The sequence below is a fragment of the Acromyrmex echinatior genome, chromosome 16, assembly GCF_024713525.1.
Source record: "Acromyrmex echinatior isolate Ae372 chromosome 16, ASM2471352v2, whole genome shotgun sequence".
NCBI lineage: Eukaryota > Metazoa > Arthropoda > Insecta > Hymenoptera > Formicidae > Acromyrmex > Acromyrmex echinatior.
In genome coordinates this window covers 599,973-624,698 of record NC_141867.1, presented here as the reverse complement: position 1 = coordinate 624,698, position 24,726 = coordinate 599,973, and the positions used below count along the sequence as shown (strand labels likewise).

Below are 24,726 nucleotides of genomic sequence, written 5' to 3'. Positions count from 1 at the left end.
ATATACAGGTTATAAATTCTTCTACCACAAAATCAAATTCTTTTATCAGTACAATCAATTGTTCGTAAAAATTGGAAAAATATAGCGGCATTCGGATAATTGGAAGATTAGTAAAACAGAATGTCATTTAAAGAAGAAATCGTTTTATCACAAGAACAACGTTCCAAATCAATTCGATAATGCTAGGAACTTTAATTAGGGAAGCGATTGTAGAAAATGTCGTGATGCTTCTTTCTGTGTTTGTCGATGCACCATTTGTGAGGACTCTTGTATGAGCATATGTCACAGCTGAATTTCGGTTTCGCATTCACGCACTCGAACTTCCGATGCCTCCAGAGGGATCTTTTCACCGCGTAACTCTTGCCACAATCTGCGCATATGTAAGTCCTCTCGCGTGTTTCGTAGATGGCACTTCCTCGTTGTTGATGTTGCACATCACCGACGTCGTATCCGTCCACCCTCTTGTAAGACCACATCGCTGAAACACCAATGTCAAATCGGTTAAAAAAAGCAATTACTTAGCGACAACAGGCGCAAGTGCACGTGAATTGAACATTAATTTCGAGAGGACGTCATAGACGATATCAATATTTCAATTTTTTATTAATAACGTCGCAGGTAACAGTCGAAAGAATTTGTCAATATTGCAAATATTGCTGAGACAATTTAATAAAAATTATTAGGAGTGCGAGAGTTATTAATTGCATTGTCAAAAATTGATTTTAGAAGGCGCTGCACGGTATCTCTTCTTATACCTGTCAACACACCAACGAACAAATCTCACAGCTAAATCTCTGTACTACCTGTTACCTTATACGTTTACACATTCCAACTTCCGATGTTTCGAGAGTTTTATCCTCAACGTGAAACCCTTGCCGCAATCAGTGCACATGTAAATCCGTTTGCGCACTATGACAGCATGTTTTTTTTGTGTGTGTAACGCCCTATCCCCGTCGCTATTGTGTGTACCAATTTTCTTGTGAAGAGAGGAGTACGCCATGACAGGAGTATGCCATAATAAAGCTGAAACAACAACGTCAATGATCGTTTAATGGAAGCAATCTGATAAGCACATAATTGTAATTATAATTAATTTATTAAAATGTTAATAATATCACATATGTGTATAAATTAAAATGATAACAAAATAAATATAAAAATATAAAAATAAATATCAATTCAATTTTAATAATTGTAATAAAATATTTTTTTAGGAATAAAAAAATTAATTTAAATCTTAAAAATTAGAATGAATGTATTATAAAAGAGGGATGCGGGATAAGAATGTGTGTATGTGTGTGTGTGTGTGTGTGTGTGTGTGTGTGTGTGTAAAGGTGTTTATAAAACACATTTTCTAATTATACTGGACAGGTAACATGAACAATCTTTTGCATGCAATTATAATATCTATTTGTAAGAAATAATTTCGACATTTAATGTGCGTGAAGATATTTCGAATTATATTGACTTCATACGAAATGACATTTGAATGCTAACAACGAAGGATTAGATTATACCACAAATTTCTCATATTATATAAAATTATTCTATTGCTACAGTTACATTCCTGACATATATTACAAACTACGAATTAAATATAATTTAATGTAAATTAAATATACTTCTTAATGAGCCTTTTAATCCTTTAAGAAATATATTGTTGTGCATATGTGTGTATATATGTACACGCACACACACGCACACGCACACGCACACGCACACGCACACGCACACACACGCACACACACACACACACACACACACACACACACACACACACACACACACACACACACACATACACACACACGAAGTAAGTCCGTATTATTTTACATTAAATATGTGTATGCAAAGAAAAGATAGAAAATTTGATAAGAAAATAATAGCCGCACGTATTATTTATAATTGTAAATTTGTACAATATTTATTATACAATCCCAGCACATTTCAAGAAACATTTCGCAAATGTTTTTTATAACCGGCTCTTGAAAACGTTTTAAATGTCTATTAGAGAAACGTCAAGGAAAATATTTTTTCTAATAAAAAACCGTTTAAGAAATAATTAAAATATCGTTTTTTCTTATATCCGTGAAAAAATTTGCTTTCTCATAGAATTATTAAAATAATGCATTCACATGGATATAGGATACATACGTATTTTTTAAAATAAAGTTGAAAAATCATTAAAATAATAATTTTCTTGAATAATTTATTCAATTTTATTTAAAAAATATATATGTTTACGTGTAAAAATATGTACATTATTTTATTAATTCCGTGAAAGGCGAATTTTTTCATACATAAAGAAACAAACTGTTTTTTTTATCGAAAAAATATACACATTCATATAAATACACTAATTTTTTTTCCGTAATGTTTTATAGTACAAAATTTTACAAAATCAAATGTGAATAAAGTTACGTAATTACAGCTTAACTAAGCGTGATAATCCGACGAGCATTTTTATGTAGGTTCAATCGCCGATGTCATTATAATTCTAAACTAAAGATGACTTTCTGATTATTATCTCACGTATTTAATAATCAATCCCACTTTTCAATACAAATCTCCAGTATTTTTCTTATATTTCAACGAGTGAAGCTAAAATTATAATTAAAAATGTAAAATTTTATTGGAGATTAACATACTAGAAAAATAATCTGAATCCTTCAGTAAATATAAACAACAAAATATTTGATAGCATTAATCATATTTACAAAATATTCAAACATTATTCTCTTTGCCTACATAATTTCATACATTCTTCTTTTGGATTTAAAATAATGAAAGATTGATATAAGGCTTATTTTTATAATAATCGTTTACGTAATTACAATGTTTAAAATCACACATAGCATCAATTTAAAATATATTAATGTATATCAATATATTATAAAATTTTTCTTTCTTTCTCTCGCGGAGATATTGTCTGTGAATTAAATCTAACGAATCTTGGGTGTTCATTTTTATAATCTATGTCAAAATAGTTACATAAAGTTGTTCATCTCAAAAAATTGTGGACGCTCAATTGATGAGAATCTCGATTCATTAATTATTTGAGTACACGTTCGTCCGCACGCTGTAATTGATTGTCATTAGATTAATTTATGATAGCGTATGTGGTTGTAGATAAATTATATTTATATAATATAATTAAATATTGTGGCACTTTGTTAAATTCGACTCAATCATGAGAAAAATAATTTTTGTTCTTTTATCATTGATATTTACGTCCTCGGTTCATCGCATAGTTTCAAGAAAAATGCAATATAAATTAATAGTCGAATTTGCGCAAAAGAAAAGATAAAATTTAGTTCGTCTATTTTCTCTATCGTATTTTAATTTGTTTATTAATATAATGTTTATCTGATGATTTTAAATATGATAAGAAAGAACATATCTATTACATACATACGTACACACACACACACACACATACACACACATATATATATATATATATAAGTAATATATATATATATATTAATATGTATGTATGTAATGTCGAGTCACATTAATTTTGCGGATAAATTCTAAAACATGCGGAAAAGTCTGATCATCGAGAAACCATAAATCGTTCTGTGTTCATTCATTCAAAGACTAAAAAGAAACGCTCATGATGATAACTCATCGTCAACTATTTTTTCAAAAAGGAATCCTATTTGCACAGAATGTATATCAATTGCACATGTACATCATATGGACAATCACAGCAATAGAAAAAAAAAAAAATCCCCCCTTCGTGAAAGTCGCTGTGATTGGCAATAGCCAATTGCAACACTGTGCAATTGTACTGCTCCTCATTGCACATCGGGATAAGGATAAAATAGGAACTTAAAAAGGAAGTATTGTAGTTTATTTCTGAAAGTCGTCCAATCGATGGAAGGTCTTTATATGTCTGCGAACGCAAAAGGAGTAGTTGCTGCGGAAGTTGCAGAGCTCGCAACGGAACTTGAGGCTGCCGGTGTTATGAACATTGCTCACGTGTCTCTCCATGTTTGCCTTGTATATACTCTTGTAAGGGCAGAAGGTACAGGAGAATGTTGTGGTGTTGCGCGGATTCATTTTACAACCGAACTGCATATGTTTCTTTAGCAGGCTCTTCGGCGCGTAGATTTTCTTGCAGTGAGGACACATATATCGTTTGTGCAAATTCCAACCGCTGCTACCTGAAACAGATGAAGGAAGCTACGATGCAGCTGTGTTCGCTTTATATAGGGACAATCGCAAACAATCGTTCGCATAAAAGAGACCTACGATTGTCTGATCGCCATGAACTGTCACGTAGTATGTAACTGATTGATGCGACTATACGTTAAACAAATCGATTGTTTAGGACACTTTTAAATTGTAAATAGAAATTAAACAGTTTTCTTTTAAACAACCTCAGCTGTTCCATAAGATAAAAATGAAGAAATTTATTAAAATATGTATACAAAACAAACCCATCGCTGCTAAATTAGAATCTCATCTTCATTCTTCTTCTTATAGGCTACAATCTATAAGAAAGTTCAGTAGTACGAATCAACGTCGAAGCAACGTCGATTCAGGCAGATACGTAGAAATTCCTGAAAATTGTCAACTTTAAAACAATTGATCTTATTTGATTATCAGCGGTATCAATCTATATATTTATATATTCAAAGAGAATGGTTGCATCAGTAAAATGTAAATATACTAAGATACTATAATAAGATAGTCAAATTAAAAGACTCAAATGAGGGAGGATTCGAAAAAAATGTCTACGTAACTCACTAAAAATTACTCATTATTCATTATTCTTTATATAATATTGCATTATAATTTTTTAATATATTTAATATATTTAATATATTTAATATATTTAATTGCACTTGCAATCATAAAATGCACATTAACGTCTAGTGATGTGTCTGTAGACTAGACTTCAGTCATTTTCGTCTAATATAGCATCTAATATATTTCAGTTGAGACTGTATTATGCATCGACTGCACAAAATTGAGAAATGCATAATTCACATTGCGAGTTCCATTGTGCTTTGAAGTTGATATGGATCATCCATAGATTGGAATGTCTTTCGATCGGCGCCTTTCTCCTTGTTGCGCTACTGTGATCTCGGATGCACGTGCCGCATATGCCTGAAGAGAACGTCCTTACGACTGGTCTTGTATCCGCAGAGATTGCAGAAAATCATGGGTGGTGTGCCACATACAGTGCTCAGGTGACGCTGAAGGCTCGCCTTCCACGCATAGCCCTTTCCACACTTCGGACATGTAAAGGTGGGTTTGCCTACGTATTCCCCGAGATCCTCGGATTGCTGCGCGGCCGGATCGAATCCTACAAATTAGACGCAAGAATATTAGAATGGTCAAAAGCTACTTTCGAGAGAGAAAAATTTTTATGTTCTCCGATAAAAGTTGGCGAAACGCACGGGGAACACAGAGAGATACAATGACGATATCACGAACACATAAACGCCACATTTAACTCGTTGCGTTACGAAATATCTGAAATAAGAAATAAAATTTGTATTTTACAAAATTTGTCAAAATTGATTTAAATTCGAGGAAAATTCTTAGAAAATGGAAATTGGAAGTATGAATATTAATACAATTTATTGATGAATAGTATCAGAAAAGATAATTGAGATTAATCATGAAAATTTCTTGTTAGAAAATGCATATCAATTTATTGCATCAATACAACTATATCTGATTTCATCACATATTGTAAACATCTGTTAGAAAGGAAATTTTAATTTATAAATCTCGAAAAGAAAAGAAAGTAATTCATGTATATATAGATGTAGAGGTAAATCAGTATAGCACCAATGTTTTTGCACAAATATATCGCAGGACGCGTGTAAAAATAGAGTGATATAAAATACATATAAAATTTTAGAAAATGTTACATAAACAATAATTACTTGGACGAAATATCGCGTATAATTATTGTTATAATTGCAAGAAAATCTATATTCAAATCACATAATTTACAAAAAATATTGATATTTAATACTATTTTTATAAATCACAACCATATTAATATAATTTTATTATTCAAAATAAGCCACAAAATTATGATTATAGAATATACATATAAAATATATAATATATATTCTCTTGCATTATAAAATAACAACTCTCATATATTTTATTATCCATAACACAATAATTCAATGTAATATATAACTTGAATTTAATAAATCAACATAATTGCTGCATTTATTAACATTTAGTTAATAACTCAATAACAAACGAATTAAATGAACGTTTTTTACAAAAACATTATTTCTCGAAAAAGTAGTGCAAACTTATGCGAAGTCTTGTATCCCCCCCACCATCGATCATATAATCTCTCCACAGTTTAATAAAAAAAATTCTTACTATACAGATCAAAATTCGCTTTGCTTTTTTAGAAGACCAGGATCGCAAAATATTCAAACGTTTTACATAATCTTTCGATAAGGTGGCACTTTCACGAAAGTTCATTTACGATTTTATCGTAATCGAAAATGTATTCTTACACGCTGTACCATTTTTTCATCTTATTATTGATAATCAAAATTGAGATTTTAATGCGTCTGCTCGATCGACGCAAGGCCGACATGCTCGCGAACAATGTGATACTTCAATAAGGTAGGAATCCTGGCTCTATGGGAGCAGTACGGGCAGGGGTAGAGCGGTTCCATCTGACAGAAGAAGTTCATGTGCTTCCGTAGGCTGCGCCAATCACTGTACCGTTTCATGCACTTGAGGCACCGCAGCTCATCCTTACACTGTCTCCAAATGTCACGCGGCAATCCGTCGCAGAAGAATCGCCGCTTAGCTGAAACATGATCAGAATCTTACGTAAGCATAATAATTAATAATAAACGTTCATGGAACAAAGAGAATAAGATTGAATTATAATCGTGCTGCTTCTGCTGTATCATCGATTAAACTTGATAGTCCTCCCAAATCATGAACATCGACTCATTATCTCATTCATTCACACCTCATCTATTCACACCAAGAAAATTCTTCGACTGACTAAACACAGTAAAAAGAAAAATGTCAAATATTGCATAGAACTTTAAAGATTAAAAAAAAAATGAGTAGGAAAGAGACATCGATTTGGAAAAGCTAATTCAATCTTAGGATTCTCAAAATTGTCAACGCTTCTCTCTATTCAATTTTGCCTTCGATGCGTTCCGTATCTTAAAACGCGACATGAAACATCCTGTATATAACAGACAACAACGGCATGTCGCTTGATCGGCATAATTTTCAAATTTAAAAAGAAAGAATAGGAACTTGGAGAGAGATGTGTCACCTTTTTCAACACTTTGAGAGATGTACTCACAGCATTCAAGAAATTACACAAACGAACGGATTCCCTCTCTGCGCATTGTCTGACGAATTTGAGATGCATCTGAAGAAGTTATGCTCTGAAGAACGTGAGTAGGTCGAAGATATTTCCCTGAAGAGTGTAGCTCGTGGAACATCGTATTGCAATTATGTCCAATCGCAATTGCGAGCCAGAAACATAATAAAACAACAGGGCATGTGTAAATCGTAATATGTTTTTATTATGCATAAGTAATATTTTACAGAACAACAAAATTTTGTTATAAATTGTACTTCCTTTGTATCGCACAATGTATATATGATCGTATCTATATAATATATATATATATATATATATATCTATTGTTATAACGAATCGATCAATGCAAACAAACGTTCCGCAAATTCAGATTCATATACAGACGCGACGATTGTCTTATGAATGTTTTTTCTGTATTTCCCTCTTCTATCTTTTTTTTTCTTCTATTTCTATCTATCTAAACACGACGCGTCAATTAGAATAAAATTTCCTTAAATTTTATTTTATTTAAAAAAAAATTAAAATACAATTTTTAATAATAATCTTCACAGCCGAAATTCACAAATATGATCAATAATTCCTTATTCGTCATAGATGTACAAAAATTAAATTTAATAGTCTAATAAGATAAACATGCGTTTACCTATTTTCGCAATTTTACTAGACAATTATACACCGCTCGAAATCCCTTAACGAATTTGATTGGAATCGTAACGCTCGTATGTCACTGAAATACTTTTTTAAGTGCACCATTGTGTATTATCTTAGCCTAAATCCTTTCCGTTGTAGTATAATAAGTAATGAGGAAAAACTGTCCCGAACAATTAATACGGTGTTAAAGTACCAAGATACTCGAGTTAGAGACGAGAAAAGAACTGTACAGCCTACTTTCACGCAAAACCTGTAATAGCAGCATGTATGACGAGAAAGTTACTAATCGTCATTATGGACCGAGATTCGTATTTCGCACTTCAAAGTTATTCAAAGCGTATTCCGTGTCAAACGTATAACAGGGAAAGCGGACAAAACGTAATGTCAAATATCTACGCTACAGACAGACACTGACAAACACGTGATTCTCGCTCTAATAACACTCTGAAAAATCAGTAATAAAGCATACTTGTGCACTGTGCTGCAATATATTATCGATGTGCACATCACAAACACTATAAGACACTTTTCAAGAGATGGGCACGTAAAATTTCTAAATACTACGACACTATCTCTTTTTTTTTTCTAGCGTGTCGCTAATTTCTTCTTTCTTTACCAGCTCTTTTCAGAGTATCATTACAACGCTCAAAGATGGTCGTGAACAGTTTTAGATATTACCTTACATAAACATAATGAACATAACGTGATGACTTGCAACTTAATGTGATCGAATCCAAGAGTTCAGATTTTTATAATTCAATAGCGCATCAAGAAACTTTATACACAATCACGCGACAAAAAATAATACAATGCACTACTTATATGCATTTTTTTAGACTCCAATAGTGCTATTATTTTCATCCAAACTAAATTTGTGTTAATTGTTTAAATGATAATTGTTTAAACAAATTGTATGTGATAATTTCAATTTCAGATTGATAATGAGAGAGAGAGAGAGAGAGATCTCATAAACCATTACATATAGATGATTATTCAAATTGCAAGGGTCCTTAAAGGGTTATATTTATCTACAGATTTAAGTACCCCTATTTTCAATATAATTGTTATTTCTTACATAAAGCCGCCAACAAAGCAGATGACTTTTATAGATTTTTATCGCTGAAATCAAATTCCAAAATGAAATCGTTCTATCACATCACGTTTTTTAGATATTTCAGCTCAAAGAATCAAAAAATGCTATTTTTAGCACTTTTAATATGAATTTGCTCAAAATGACGTAATAGAACAATTTTATTTGCAGATTTGTTTCCAGCGATTAAAAATCTGTAAAAAATCATTTGATCTCGTTCGTGATCTAGAAAAAAAATTTAAGTTTGTCGGAGTGTAATGCTATTCATATGCTATTCATTTTGATGCTAATTATAAATTTATAACATCAAAAATATAATAAACAACAATTGTAACATTCATGTGAAAATTTGAATTTTTGAGATACATAGATGACTTCCTTAACATTCCAGCTCGGAAAATAAATATTAATTGTTAAACATAAATAAAATTTCTTAATTTCTTAAATCATTATAATTATTAAATAAAACTGTGCAATGTCAAACAATATTAGATTTAAGAAACAAAATTACATAAAATTTAAAAGAAGAAAAATTAAAAGAAGTTAATCAATAAAAATATTTTTTACTATCGGTTGTTGGTTATATAGTAATACTTGATATAAAAATAATTTTAATATATATAAGAATTTTGTGGAATATATTATTAATAACATATTTGGTTTATCTCATCGTACTACTTTTAAAGTAATTTTCCTTTGTCCGAAGAAATTCGTATCTGTAAAAGTAATATGTATAAATGTATACAGAGTAAAATTAAAAAGAAACCGGTAAAAGATGCATGATTTTATATAACCCATACTATTGAGCTATTTGATAACAGTCCATTCAATGATACAAATATATATATATATATATATATATATATATATATATATATATCGATATCAACAGAATAGTGTTTTTGATATAAGAAGATAACACGTGCATTTTGTATTAAAAATTGAGCAGCAATGCATATGTATTCTTCATATAGGAGATACAAAAAAATTTTTTACTTAAAGGAAAAATTTTTAAATAATTCGCACTCTCCCTTATGAAATTAAGTCTGAACTCTTGTTCCAAAAAGATATTCTTAAAAGTTTAAAAGCGAAGAAGAATCTTATAAGAATCTTATAGACTTCTTAAAAACTAACACGCTCGAAATTATCCGAACGCAATAATTTGAAAAGAAAACTTTCTGATTAGTAACGACATGAAACGCTTAATATAATAAACCTTTCTTCATGAGGTTTCCTTTTCGTATTCCAAAACTGTCTGGAGAAATCACTTTCTTCCCAAACAATGAAAAAATTTAATTCCTAATCAATTTTAAAGCTTATTTTATTCTTTTTTTCTCAAGGAACTTTTGCTTATTTTAAAGTAACACCTTTTTTATTCAGCCTCGTTTACCCAATATATTTTTTAAACGATGATTGATCACTTTCATTTCTCTTGAGATTTATTCTTCATAATAAAAAACCACAGCAACTACTGATTATCATTTTGTCTCTGACTAATACTCTGACTGTCTCTGACTCTGATTATATAACACAATCGATCGTCTCATGTTCTTCTTCTACTTAATTTGTGGATTTTTTGGCAAGAATAAATGCAGGAGCATTATTTCGGATGCTCGGGATACACTGCCTTTTTCGATCACGCTTATGCAGATTGTTGCTTTTAATATAGCTTAGTTGTGGAACTACTTTGACGAATTTATTAACGGTATCGTTGGCAATTTTTTCGGAGTGTATGTTCTTCAGATGTCTACTCAAGCTGGATTTTTGGGTGAATTTTTTGTAACAGAAGATGCAGAAAAACTTGCGGGGCACGTGACATTCGTATTTGCGATGACGAGACAGGCTCCCCAAGGATTCGTACCTTTTTTTGCAATCATTACACTTATATTTGCCGGTGATGTTGCGGGGTTTAAGGCAAACAAGAGTGCGATGGCGATTCAGGGAGTATTGAGAGGCCAGGCGCTTGCCGCAATCGGGGCACTTGTATGGTTTGCAGGTTTGTGACTCCTCATTGCAGTTCTGCGTTTCAGGCACAAAAGATGTCCGATATCCTGTCTGATCGATCGAAGGATCGACAGACACAGACGCGGATGACATCGACAGATGCAATGGAAAGAGACCAGTGTTGAAATGAACTGAATTGTTAGTGGTGAGATCAACTGCGGCTGCCATAGGTGACGTCGGCGGCTTCAGAAATTTAGACCTCATTTCTGAAAATCAAAATGGCGATGTTAAGGAAGATCGTGGTAGAATCGGGATTAAAAGGAAAAAATAAATAAATAAATAAAAACTTATAATATGCTTTAAAAGGAAATGTTTGAAGACGGACAGTGGGATAAATACGGAAGATGTGAAAGATTCAGAAAATCGCGAATTTTGATGAAAGATTAATATTGACGGTGATTAAACAAGCAGCTGTTAGTGATTTGTTGCGACAAATAAATTTGAGTATATTGAGTCCCGAATGATGAAAAATTTATCAAATCGATAAAAAAGAGATAAAAAATTAAAAAGACTGACAAAAGGGAAATACATATATTAGAACACGTGTAAACGGTTTTCAAAAAAAGGATGATCGGGTTATCTAACAACTTGTTGCTTGAAAGAAATTAAATAATAAAGATTAACGACTAAAAGAACGCACGACTTCGCAATTTCATTCATGGATAATTGCGAATATCATGAAGGACAGTGGAGGAGAACAGAAGGAATGATATGTATATATTCCAGTAATAATTATTGAATACATACGTACATGTAGTAGCGATACGAAGTTCCCGGCATAGGACAGCGCCGAGAAGAAAATTAAGAATAGCGTGTGCGCCGTGATAGTAATAAAGATTTTAATAAATGCGCAACTTTCAATAAATTATTTACAGATTACAAAAATTATGTATAATAAACTTTATAAAAAATCAATAAAAAATATTCGTTTAAAATATAAAATATAATCAATAGAAAGTTTCATTAAAAAAATTAATCTTCTGGAAGACGACATCCGCATCGAGCGAAGATTGTAGAAAAACGTGGAGGCAATAAACGATTATGGCGTCTCATTGAGACTGATTTATTGTTACGTTTGCTACTATAGATAATGTATATCTTATGAATCTAGGCACAAAGTGTTATCCGCGTCTAAAATTTTATTAACGTTTTAGAATCCAATTTGTAAGAATGGGATTATATCGATAAGGTATGCTATTGTAATAATGTTCTTCATGCGATGATCTTCGGGTTTATGTAGGATCGTTGTGTTCGAGGTGTGACACGTGTTACAAATTTTATCTTCTAAAGGGCGCTAGAATCTTCGACGATAGGCTATAAATAATTTTCGCGGGAAGACACAGGAAGTGGTACAGTCATTAAACAAGTGTCTACTTGAGTCATTCTTCACAGAGATGTCGTAGTAAAACTTTCTCTTCCGAGATGATGAATTCTACCCAAAATAGCACGTTCTACGAATGGATCTTCAATAACGGATTCTTCAATGACGGCAAACTCTTCACTTGATGATGATCTTCCGGACGCACTGCTTCCTTGGCGGTTGATAAAAGTTGTGGTTCTGCATCAGATGACGGCGCAAACTGACGTTTTGCGTAAAACTGCGTCCGCATAGGTCACAGGAAAAGTTCCTGCGACCGCCGCACTCGTACTTCAAATGCTTCGATAGACTGGGTTTGACCTTGTAACCCCGGCCACACTGGGGACACTTGAGGGTGAGATCCTCATCCTTCAGGTAATTCGCGTGTCGCGACTTCCGGGGCGGTCCCGGCTCAATGGTCGTCCAGACTATACCTGGAAGAAGACGAAGATGACAGTCGTGTTAGTCGTGAGTTCACTTTGCTGACTGAGATCGTTAGACGCGAGTCTTAACGATCGAGACCTGATCCGCGCTAACCCGCTAGATCACGTTTCGACTTCTCGAGAAGAGACACGAAAAGGAGTTCGGCGTAGTCGTCGAAACGACTCATAAAACCATTTGATCGATCAGCAATCGGAACAACCCGATTGCATATTTAAAGCGACGACTAGCCGCTTAGTCTACCATCAACTATTGACATCCATTAGGGAAGGGAAAGGAGGAAACTATTTCAAACTGATATGAGATCGCTCACGTATCTCTCTTTCTTAGGAATTTCTTAGGAGCCATGATCCAGGATGGATTACAATCGTAAATAATCTACATAAGATTAGATGCTATCCCGTAATCGACGAAGTCAATTTTATGGACTCCCTTCATGTGCCGTTCAAGGCTCGTTTTTTGGGTGAAACTTTTGCTGCAGTAGACGCACGGGAAATAACGTGTCCCGCCGCACTCCCATTTCGTATGTCTGCGCAGATTGCAGAGCATCGTGTAGCCGCGTCCACATTTTCGACAGGCGAAGCGGCTCAAGCGGGACCTCGAGAAACCTGCTAAATGAAAGAAAATATTACTCTGAGAATGCATCTGTGTGCGTGTGATACATCGACGATCAAATTTTTGTCAAAATGAAAGATTGAAATTCTAGATCGAAATTCTAGACGCGAATGCAGGAGATCAATGACGACATTGTTTCTGACAAAAACATTTTAAGACATCGACAACGATAAAACTCAAACACGATATCAATTAATTCATCATCGTAGCGTTTTTTGCGCCGTCTGATAACATCAGCATGCAAAAACTTACAGCGAGAATATTTTATCAATGGCAAATTGCTTGAAATCATTTTATATATTTTCATTCTTACTACGTGAACAAACTTCGAGATATCGATTCGTTCATCGTAGAAACAATATCGAAAACATTAATTTGTTCTTCGTACAAGCATTTGTCATAGATAAAACTCTTCTGAAAAGTTCCTACTCTATACGTATAAATAACGAAATAAAAAGTAATCTAAAAAAGTAATGTAATGTATCAGAAAAAACATACTAATATATTGTTATAAATCTGCTCTTGTCAAGTTGAAACATGACAACATATATTTTTAACATAATTTATTATGTGCAACTTATAAAGATTAAGATTTTATTAACTTTGGTAACTATGCAAAACTAGAGGCTAGTAATGCCCGAAAGGCTTATACAAAATTCTTCTTAAACATTCTTCACGTTGTTTTTCACGCGTAAGTTTCACGGAGTTTAAAGTCTAATCTATCTTCATTCGACGATTCTCGAATCTTTGGCACAAGTTCTCCCAAGTCTCGATTTGCAGTTTTCAACGTCATCTTCCAACGAAATTATCTTGCTCGTCGTTCTTATTGATAGATGAGTTGATCGTACATCTTCCTCGGGTTATTGTATCTCTTCTTTACGGGCATCACTACGTTGTGATGATGCGTCAGATGCCTACGCAGACTGACGTTTTGCGTGTACTTGTTCGGACACAGGTGGCAGGAGAATCTTCGTTGACCGCCGCATTCAAAGCGTACGTGTCTTGCCAAGTTGTGCTTTAGCGAGTACCTCTTCCCACAAGCGGAACACTGGAGAACCTGATCTTCATCGTTGCTAGAATTCCTCGCATTCGTTCTAACTCTGGCAATCTTCGTCGGGGTAACATGAGCTTTTCGCTCGTAGACCGCGGGATTGTCTGGAGGACGGAAGCTCTCGTAAAAACCTGAAAAAATAACGTTCATGCGCTGATTAGTATTAGATCTGTATCTCGCGTTCGCGAGATACAGATTACTAAAGCCATCTATTGGAAAAAATAATGGATTTCTTTTTACTACACATAATATATAGAATCGTAAAACGAAACTCGTACACACTGATCTTCTCCTTGTTTTATGTGACTTATGGAGCCCAGTGGATGACCATGGAACAATCTGGTACATTGTATTATTCTCAAATACAGATACTTTGCCTTGAAGAAATATATCTCGCGCTATTTATCGTTAACAAGATATACTTACATAATTGCTACGTTTTATTCTAAGGATGTGGGCTATAATTTCTAACTTCGTATAATTATCCTTTGGTAAAACATATATAAATAGCAAAATAAAATTCTTGAAATAATTCAATTTAATTTTTCCATAAAAGAAGTAATAATTTATGTACAATGCAAGACAAATGCATGTTTTTAAATTATACTTCTGTTTTGGAAAAATTAATCATAAATTCTGTCAGGAAGATAATCGTATCACTTTTAACATATACATATATCTTCTTAGAATGTTCGGTATAATTTAAAAATAAAATGAGAGATTAAGAAAAAAATTGTGCGCAAGAAGAAATTTGAGATCCCATACTTAAGTTGAAATACGCAGAATACTTTTAAATTTTCGCAAAACAACTAATAAATTTTTCACATGTTACGTGTAATTCTTCAAACTATATATTCAAACAATTTTTATTTGTCAAAATTCATTAGGGTTCTGTATTCTGAAAAAAATAAAACCAATATAATACCTAGAAAATGCAAATCAAGGGATTATTAAAAAAAAATCATGCTGCATCACCTGTTACAAAAATAAAGTTTGCTAATATAGCGCCGTTAATCGACTACCTCAATGATATTAATAATTTTCTACAACTATTATGTTTCTGTTTCACACCATGCGTCGAGCTTCACAAAAAATTCAGTTCGTCGCATTTTGTTAACTTCTAATCATCGTAACTGCGATAACGTTTTTCTATTCGAGGATCAAGGAAATTAAGGGTTAGCAAATTATTTGTATTGCAACGTGCCCGTTTATTATTAAATCAAGACAGCTAATTGTTTGCCGATATAGATCCGAACATAATTTCCGAAAGTAGATTTTTCTTTCGAAAATGTAGTGGGGGCACAAAAATATTGTGGGCATTCAGCATATGTTGTCGCAATTTGCCGTTTTGGGTATATCTAGAGGGACAAAGGGAACATCCGAAGTGTTTCTGCCCGCCACATTCGAATCTCAGGTGTTTCACTAGATTGTGTCTTGATTGATACGTTCTGCCGCACTGATGACAATTGAAGACTACATTCCTGAAGGTTTCATCTACGAGGCTTCGTGTGGCAATTGACGGCAACTCTGTAAAAGAGGAATAATCGATTAGTATATCAAGCGCGATAGGTACAAGTTTCTCGAATTAACACCAATAACACGTATTTTCCGACTGCAAACCTGATGCCAATTTTCTTTCCTTCAAACTGGGGAGAGAATAAGGGATAAATCGTATACGATCGTCTATTAAAAATTTATTTATAAATGAGATATATATATATATATATATTGCGTTTCTTGAAACAAATTTTTCCAACAACTCAATTAATCAAGATATTATTATACATTTCATCTTAGTTTTCAAGAATAAATTATTTATTTAATTTCGGCGATTCATGTATTGTTAAACTGGAATATATTACATATTACAAATTCAATATTTTGTAATACGTGAATGCTCTACTGATGGGGCATTTATTATTCTTTGGTCTTAAAAATTTGCATCCTTACACATACAAATTATAAATTATGATAATAAATATGTACATATAAATTCAAGCAGTAAGGTAATTAAGATAACATAAGATAAAAAAGATAAGATAAGATTGATTATAAGAATAATTTAGATAACAAATTTATACGAAAAGAATCATTTCCAGAAATATTCCTCAATTCGAACTATTATACAGGGATGGTAACGTTACTTGCAACACTATTACCATTACTTTTTTATAATAAATAAAATACGATTCAGTAATAATGTTTATTTAATAATTTTTCATGATGGTAACGCTAGAACAATGATGTCAGAATTGAGAAAATCACTTTGAAAATTCCTTATTCATTGAAAAAAATAACTCATTACATCACACTTTAGTCATATGTAACGAGCATCGAATAAAATAACGAGTTACCTTTTTTAATGAGTAACGATAACGTTACTTTTTAAGAGTGACTTTTCCAGGCGTTACCGTTACCGTTATAACAACAACACTGTAATATCATTACTAAATCGTTACTATAAAAAAGTAACGATAATGGTAACGGCGTTACAAGTAACGCATTACTCTCTCATTCTTGCTATTACATATGTATATATACTTTTCCTACTTTATAATTACGTATCAAATTGTATATTGTTCAAAATCTTTTTATTCACCGCATGTGATTGATTAAGAGATCGAAGATTCACGAGACGTATTCACTCCATCCGAAGGAACTATAGATAAATTAGCAATCATTGCGATTCATCCATCAAAAAACATCAGTCCTATTGCTTAAGTAAATTATTTATTTATTTTTATTTATTCTGTTTACTAAAGATACGCTTAGGTACCGAGAACTTCGGTGGCATGTAAAGGTTGTGCCTTTGTAAAAGATGACGACGCAGACTAATATTCTGCGTATACTTAGACGGGCACAAGTGACACAGGAAGTTTCTCTGGCCGCCACACTCGAACTTCATGTGAGTCTTCAGATTGCGCTTCATCTTGTATGTTCGCCCGCATTGCGGACACGTTAGTGGCATCAGCGGCGTCAACGGCGTACTTATTACGTCTTGCGGCTTCTGAAATCCATACACGAGCCCTGCAAACGAAAAAAGAGTTATGTTAGAGTATTTCTTCACACCTGAAACGCCGTGACACGACTGACGTTACTGAAGTTGACTCGTGCCCATAAAACTGGACAGGATAGACACCTCGAAGAACGGTGGGACAAAATCAATTGCATGCACGAATTTGATGTTCGGTTACTTTTCGCACACGCGAACACTTTATTACATCCCTTCGACCGCACAAATATTATGCACACTATAACACGTATTACAGTAGATCAAGAGTATAATAAAGGATATCTGAATCACACTTGTAATTGTCGAAGTGAAAGAATGTTTCTCTTTCCTCGCGTAATAATGAAAAATAGATAATTTATTATATAAAGAATCTCATTTCTCCTTTATTAGTTGATTAAATTTATTTGATTACTTTTTACATATACTTATTACTTTATTACATTTAACACTATATACAGATGATTGGTAATCAAAGAAACTGTAATGATATTGATAAAGTCTTTTCTTTGGTTTGAAACACAAACTGTACCACATTAATTTCCAGATGTACAATGTCATCATACTTATCTCATATTTTGTCTAAAATAATATTTTAATTTATACTGCCTGGTTTAGTCTATCATTAAGTCTATGATTAAGTATTATTATTCTATAGTATCAAATCACTCTTAATTACTAGATACATTATAACAATTTGATTTTGATATAATTATCAAAACCATAATTTCTATCATCTCTTGCTTTGTATGCCAATAAAATTATAGCAAATTCTGTATTATCAATTCTGCATATCAAAAATTAAATTTCATACAAGTGAAGTAAATTAAAAGTAACATACACAACATGATTGAAATGCAAAAAGTATAAATCATAATTCCATTACAAGAAATGTTTGATATCGATGTTATATTAACAATATCATAAAGTTGACGGAAATATAAACAATGTAATTTCATCCATTTCATTTGTGTGTAGAATGTCAGTTTAAGAAAATAAGATAATTTTTAATCATCGCTCAATACTTATTAGCTATAACTAATATAACAAATGTTACTAATGTCTTACAAACTAAGTCTTCTTTTTAAAATTTGGGATAAGGAAAAATAAAATATAAAAGAATAAAAAGATACATACACGGAAAAAACGATTTGCTTAAGTATTTAAAAATTTAAAGAGATCTGAAAATAATTTTGTTGGACTATGCAATAATTACATAAGAATTTTTTTAAGCATGATGTTGCAAACAGTTTTATTAACATTCTAATCAATTTCTACGTAATTAGTTTAATGATCTAACAAAATAATTTTCAGATTTGTATCTAAATTTTTAAATATTTCAGCTATTCTTTCCATGTAGACTACATCAATCATGAAGACGCTCAATGCATATTAGTCAACAAAAATCACACAAATTCAATTATTTATAACGCATTAACGCTAAAGTCAAAACATTAAATACAAGTTAAAGTATTTATAGTTTTAATGTTTCGATCGCACGTGACGATCCAAATTGCTCTTCTGGGCAAATCGACCTTTACAAATAGGGCAGACGAATTTCGGCTCTACTCCACACTCGTATTTCTGATGCCGCCACAATGACGTGAAAAATGCATATACACGATTACATCTGATGCATACATGCTTTTTCTTTGACTTCCTCGTCTTATTATCATACTCATCCTGAGATTGACGATCCTTGTTGCATTCGTACGCTTTATGTCGCAGTAGCGAGGCCTTCAAAGCAAACGTCCGGCTGCAATCGTTGCAGAGATACTTACGAGGACCCTTTCCGCCGATAATTATGCCTTGGCTTGAGGACATGGAACGGAGGCGTCTAGTGTACATTGCAATTCGCGACGTCGATGGTAAAGTGGGTATCGTCCAATTGGCCGGACTATATGTCGTACCTGTGAATCAAGAAGAGAAAAGATGAAGTTCAATCTCGATAATATTGACTCGAGGCTTAAATTCGCATAAGTGATATCGATTAATGCTTCGAAAAAGCAACTGATGTGCATGATTACATAAAATATACAAAATATTTGAGATATAATGTGTAATCACAATTCTTAATGGTAAACGTAAATAGATACATTAGATTTCATTTTTTTAATATTTTCATTAATTATCGATCGAAAAATGAAAGGCCAGGAAAGAAATTTATTTTACATTTATTTTAATAATAATAATAATATATATATATATATATATATATATATACATACATATATATATACATATATATATATAAAATGAAATTTTATTCGACGTAAATGTTATATTTTTTTATCTTTTATCAACATACATATTTTTGTCAAGATTGAAAATAACAATATTATACAAGACTTCTATAAAATTATTTAAATTGCAGCTAATATAATTAGCCATTTTATGATGACAAAACTTTGGCGTCATTCTTATATCCTTTCAAATACAAAAATATGATAAATAAATCAATAAAAAGAAAATAAATAAAATTTAATATATTTTTAAACAACAATTGCTATCGTTTTAAAATGTTAACGCACATATGTATTTAATTATTAGTAAAATAATTTTAATCACAACAGATTTAATTTTTTTATAATAATAAAAATTTCACTTTTGCATATCGCATCATATTTGCATTAAGCATTACATTATCGAAGCACATTATTAATAGTTCATAAAATCAGAAGATAAATCAAGGATTTAATTTAATTATTTTTTATGTGGCTATTTCAATCTCCAGATATTCTTAGAATTTCTTGTATTCGCCTATCCTTACAAAAAAATTTGATTGGAAGGCAATAGTACCATTAACCAATAATAACTATTACCAATAATAACTATTGATGGCTCAATAGTTACTATTCGTCAATCAACAGTTATGATTGAATATCAAAAGTTACTATTAACTCCCAATCACATTTTTTCGTAAGGATAATCATGCCCAACCACGCAGCAATCAAATATAATTCACCAATACAACGAAACAAGTTAGAGATTTTGCGTAAAATCAGGATAAACATTAAACGCATTGGTCTCCTGTGCATGAAAATTCATTTCAACATCGGTATGCGTCTCGAAAACCTGTTGATGACCATATTGCGAATTCTGTTCTAAGAGATGCTGATGGCGCGCCAATATGTGTTTCATCAAGCTGTCCTTGTATCTGGTTCTGTGTGGACAAAAAGCGCATTTGAACTTCGGGTCGACTCCACACTCGAAATCGTGATGCCGCTTCAGATGGTGCTTGTGCTTGTAAGTTTTGCCGCAGGTGACACAGGTATGTTTGGATATCGCAACGTATTTCAGATCAACTGAAACAGAAAAAAGTTTATCAACGATTAGCACGAATCATTTTTCCAATGAGAAATGTGATGCTTCATGACGATATCAAGCTTCTTCCGGGAGCGCTCGGGTAGTAAAAGTAATGTTCTCCGTTCTCACCGTGACATTCCGTCTCTGTCATCCACTAAATATGCTTAGCGTGAACATCAAAAGGCAAACACAAATGTTATTCTGTCTTATGGAACCTACACAATATGGATTATCCACATATCGTATATCTAACAATTAAGATAGGTATCTGAACTTTTCTTAAACCCTACTTACCTCTTTGTTATTGTTATCTGATTATCATCTTGCATTCTCAAAGAGATTCATGATTTAGAGTCTCGTATCAAAAGAATAAGGAAAACAATAGGATTTAATTGGCAAGGAATTTTAAAGATATTAATTTTAGAATGAAATGTAGATTTTATTAAATTACTGAAAGATTTCTCTTAAATCTAAGCCAATCTTCATCAGACAGATTTACGTTAGGGCAGCGATACAAATATGGAATGCTTCGCAATTGAAATAAATTGATAAAAAAAAATATACACATATCGAAACTTTGCTACATATACGTTTTTAGACAATAGTCAAGATTTCTTCATACTGAAGATATTACCGACATATATTAGAAATCTTAAAGAAGAAATCTTTCGCACGAAAAATTTCTCATTTATTCTCATATTGTTCCTTCATTCTACGAAATCCTCGAGATCTTGGTAAGTCTTCGACACTCGAGCAAATAGAAAGTCGACTTAACAAGCATACGTCGAGAAAGTTTTTCATGAATCCTGATGCTTAGAGATGGTCATGCGAGGTACGAAGCCGTGTTTGGCGTGTTTCATCATATGAACTTGAAGATACGACTTGTAAGTTGCTTTGTACGGACAATAGGAGCATTGATGCGTCGGCTGCTTGCCGCACTCGTTCGTCACGTGCCTCCTTAGATTCTTCATCTGATGATAACGGCGATCGCAGTTGTCACAGGCGAAGCGACCTTGACCACGACACCGCCGTCGATCCTTCCCCGTAGCCCTTTGAACCACGTAATAGCTCATCTTCATGTAACCTGAAAACACGAAGAACACTTTATTAATACTGGAAGTAGCACTGGTCTTCGTCATCCTCGTAGTTTGATAGGAAAAAAGTATTTCATTAATCGATGTCTATCTTAAATCGAATATATAAACGAAACTATTTTGTTGACAAAGTCAACTCAATTTCTGCGTGATACAATAAAAAAAAAAATAATTGCAAACAGGATAGCTTTCGAGTAGGCTGGATCGTAAAGTTTTAACGTGATCGAAAAATAACATTATAAGAAGAATATACAAAGCTATATGAGAAGAGATCCGTCAAGTATCTAGAAAGTATAATATATAATATCACAAGCATGCAAATACAATTACACATCCTCCTGTGCATTTTATTTAAAAAAAGAACATTCTTAAATTAATTCTTCAGAACTTGTACTATATATACTCACGCTTTATATTCTTCATACCATCTATACATAGTACAATTATTCGTAAATTTTCTCACCATTGTCTTCCTAAATGCACTGTGAAGAGTTGAACGATGATTGAATTCGTATCTAGTGTATTAGGATCTAATTTCTTTAGGAATTAAAAATGATATTAGCGAGGAAATAATAATACGCGTCAATATTTCTCTCAATGTGTATTACGAAGGTAAAGAGAATATTTTACAAGTCACTGTTACAACAATTGATCATTCGAACATTCGTTCTGACTCACTTTAACGCGTTATTGGCTAATAATAAGATGTCAGTTTTATTTACAATTGCACAAGATTCTTTTACGTACTGATACTCCATGGAGATATTTCCAACGCAATTAATGATAAGATGTGACAAATGTAATCAATTATGTTTTTCGTTTTATAAATTAATGATTCTATAAATATTTACATATATATATATATATATACATATACACACACACACACATATATATATGTGTGTATATTATATAACAAATCTTCATTAAATATAGAAATGTACATCAAACATAAAAATGAATTTATTATCTTAAGATAGAAAGAAGTTTTAATATCACGTGAAAAATCGATTCCGTCCCACACTTTGCAAAAAGAGTCAAAATAAAATTTATTTACGTTTGATAAATATAAAAATATTCGATTATCCATAATTTTTCCAGTAACAAAAAAGGAGAATAAATAAAGTTGTTCGAACAAATGATTAATCATTAGGAAATGGGAACGGCAAATTTGGATGTACATGTGTGATGTGCTTCGTTATGCTGGCCTTGTACTTGCTCTGATGCTTGCAATAAGGACACTTGTGCTTCGGCGCCTTACCGCACTCGACCACGATATGTCGACGTAATGATCTCTTCACCTTGTAGCATCGCCCACAACGAGGACATGGGAAATTCTTTGGCTGTTGAACTTCCATCACTATTTGGCCTTCGTTTGATCGATAAATCGATTTGATTCGCTGCGAAGACAATGCCAAAGGATCGATGTCCGCCACAGTGTTGAAGTGCCATTCTGAAAATGTTTGTGCGATTGTTAGACGGGAATTCATTTATGACATTTTGCTACACGTAAATATGTGTGTATATATGTATATAAATCGTAAACTTATTATGTGTGATCAAGCATCCGTATAGATGTTCTTCCGACAGCAACGTCGATCCGATAAAGACTTACTTAATATATGAACCGAGTAATGATTTATCCCATAAGAAAAATTTTAATATTTGTTGCTAATAGATGACACATTTTAATAAAAAAATATTTTAAAATATTAATATTTTAAAATATTTAAAGATATTTTTAGATTATTAATACAGAAAATTAATAAAAAATAAAGATATTATTAGATTAATTAATATAAAATTCATACTGGTGATACAACATGGTGTCTTTGTGTTTTATATTAATTAATCTCTTCAGTGATAATTATAATATGTGCAATCAAAAATTAAAATCACTAATTAAAAAGAACAAATTAGATATTCACTTTAATACAAATTATTATAATAATTATTGTTAAGGTGTGTTTCTCTTCAGCAAAATATATTCAAATAATCCCAAGAGATCGATCAATTTTTTGTGCAATTACATCAATTTGTTTAAAACGTTTTATAGTCCCAGCATTTATTATTTGAAACAAATAGCTCTACTAGTCACGAAGTTACCATCGAAAAAACAATGTTCCAATCACTCTTGCGATTATAAGTCAAATATCTTTACCCTTTATTTTCACAGTCGTACATTTTATGCAGTAACATCTCCGATAAGAAGAGCAGTCAAAGAATGATATCTTCAATATTCTAAAACTGAAATAACCACGATTGCTGAAAAAAATCTTAGAATTTTGTAAAATAGATTTAATGTAAGCAATTATTTCATTTAAGGAAGCTATATAATACGTCGCAATATAAACCAAGCCTCAGATTAATAATTGAAACAAAATGTCAAATGTAATTGATAGGGCAGTTATAGAAAAAAAAGCGTTTTATCATAATTTTTATTGAAGTATATATATATATATATATATATATATATATATAAATAAGTATCTATAATACTTCACGTTTCGCACGATGTTCACGCACACAAACACACACACAAACACACACAACACACACACACACACACACACACACACACACACACGCGTGTGCAGTTGTCACATTTTATAATAAACGTATTGCAAAGCGTATTACCCACATAAGCGTGCATAGTCTATGTCTTTCTTATTGTCAATCGTGCATGAATGTTAATAATAAGTTCATTTGTATTTTTGCGTCGTATTTGTTTGCCGATATCTCAAAACTTAGTCGTTACA

The 24,726-nt window shown here is 32.2% G+C and overlaps 2 protein-coding genes across 19 annotated transcripts in view; both read right to left on the bottom strand.

Moving 5' to 3' along the window:
• Window positions 1-24,726, bottom strand: part of LOC105145116 (longitudinals lacking protein, isoforms A/B/D/L) — a 191,214-nt gene that overhangs the window by 42,510 nt on the left and 123,978 nt on the right. Inside the window, exons 7-8 of one of the 18 annotated variants that reach the window (XM_087414268.1) lie at window positions 811-1,023; window positions 349-478 (exon numbers count right to left, since the gene is read on the bottom strand). The exons of 8 other annotated variants lie outside the window; for them this stretch is intronic. In XM_087414268.1, coding sequence (XP_087270394.1) covers window positions 812-1,023 — 212 coding nt within the window. In that variant the 3' untranslated portion in view covers window positions 349-478; window position 811. Of the gene's footprint in view, window positions 1-348; window positions 479-803; window positions 1,024-5,642; window positions 6,809-13,900; window positions 14,689-15,741; window positions 16,085-17,333; window positions 17,585-17,945; window positions 19,478-19,846; window positions 20,873-21,291; window positions 21,958-22,553; window positions 23,421-24,726 lie in introns of those variants that run through there. 9 more of the 18 variants (XM_087414252.1, XM_087414269.1, XM_087414261.1 and 6 more) reach the window with 9 other exon arrangements.
• On the bottom strand, window positions 1,387-4,925 carry LOC105145123 (zinc finger E-box-binding homeobox 1-like). The gene is made up of 2 exons (XM_011054503.2): window positions 4,446-4,925; window positions 1,387-4,169 (listed from the first exon to the last, which is right to left on the bottom strand). Exons 1-2 carry the CDS (start codon window positions 4,447-4,449, stop codon window positions 3,856-3,858), a joined length of 318 nt encoding a protein of 105 aa, XP_011052805.1. The 5' UTR covers window positions 4,450-4,925; the 3' UTR covers window positions 1,387-3,855.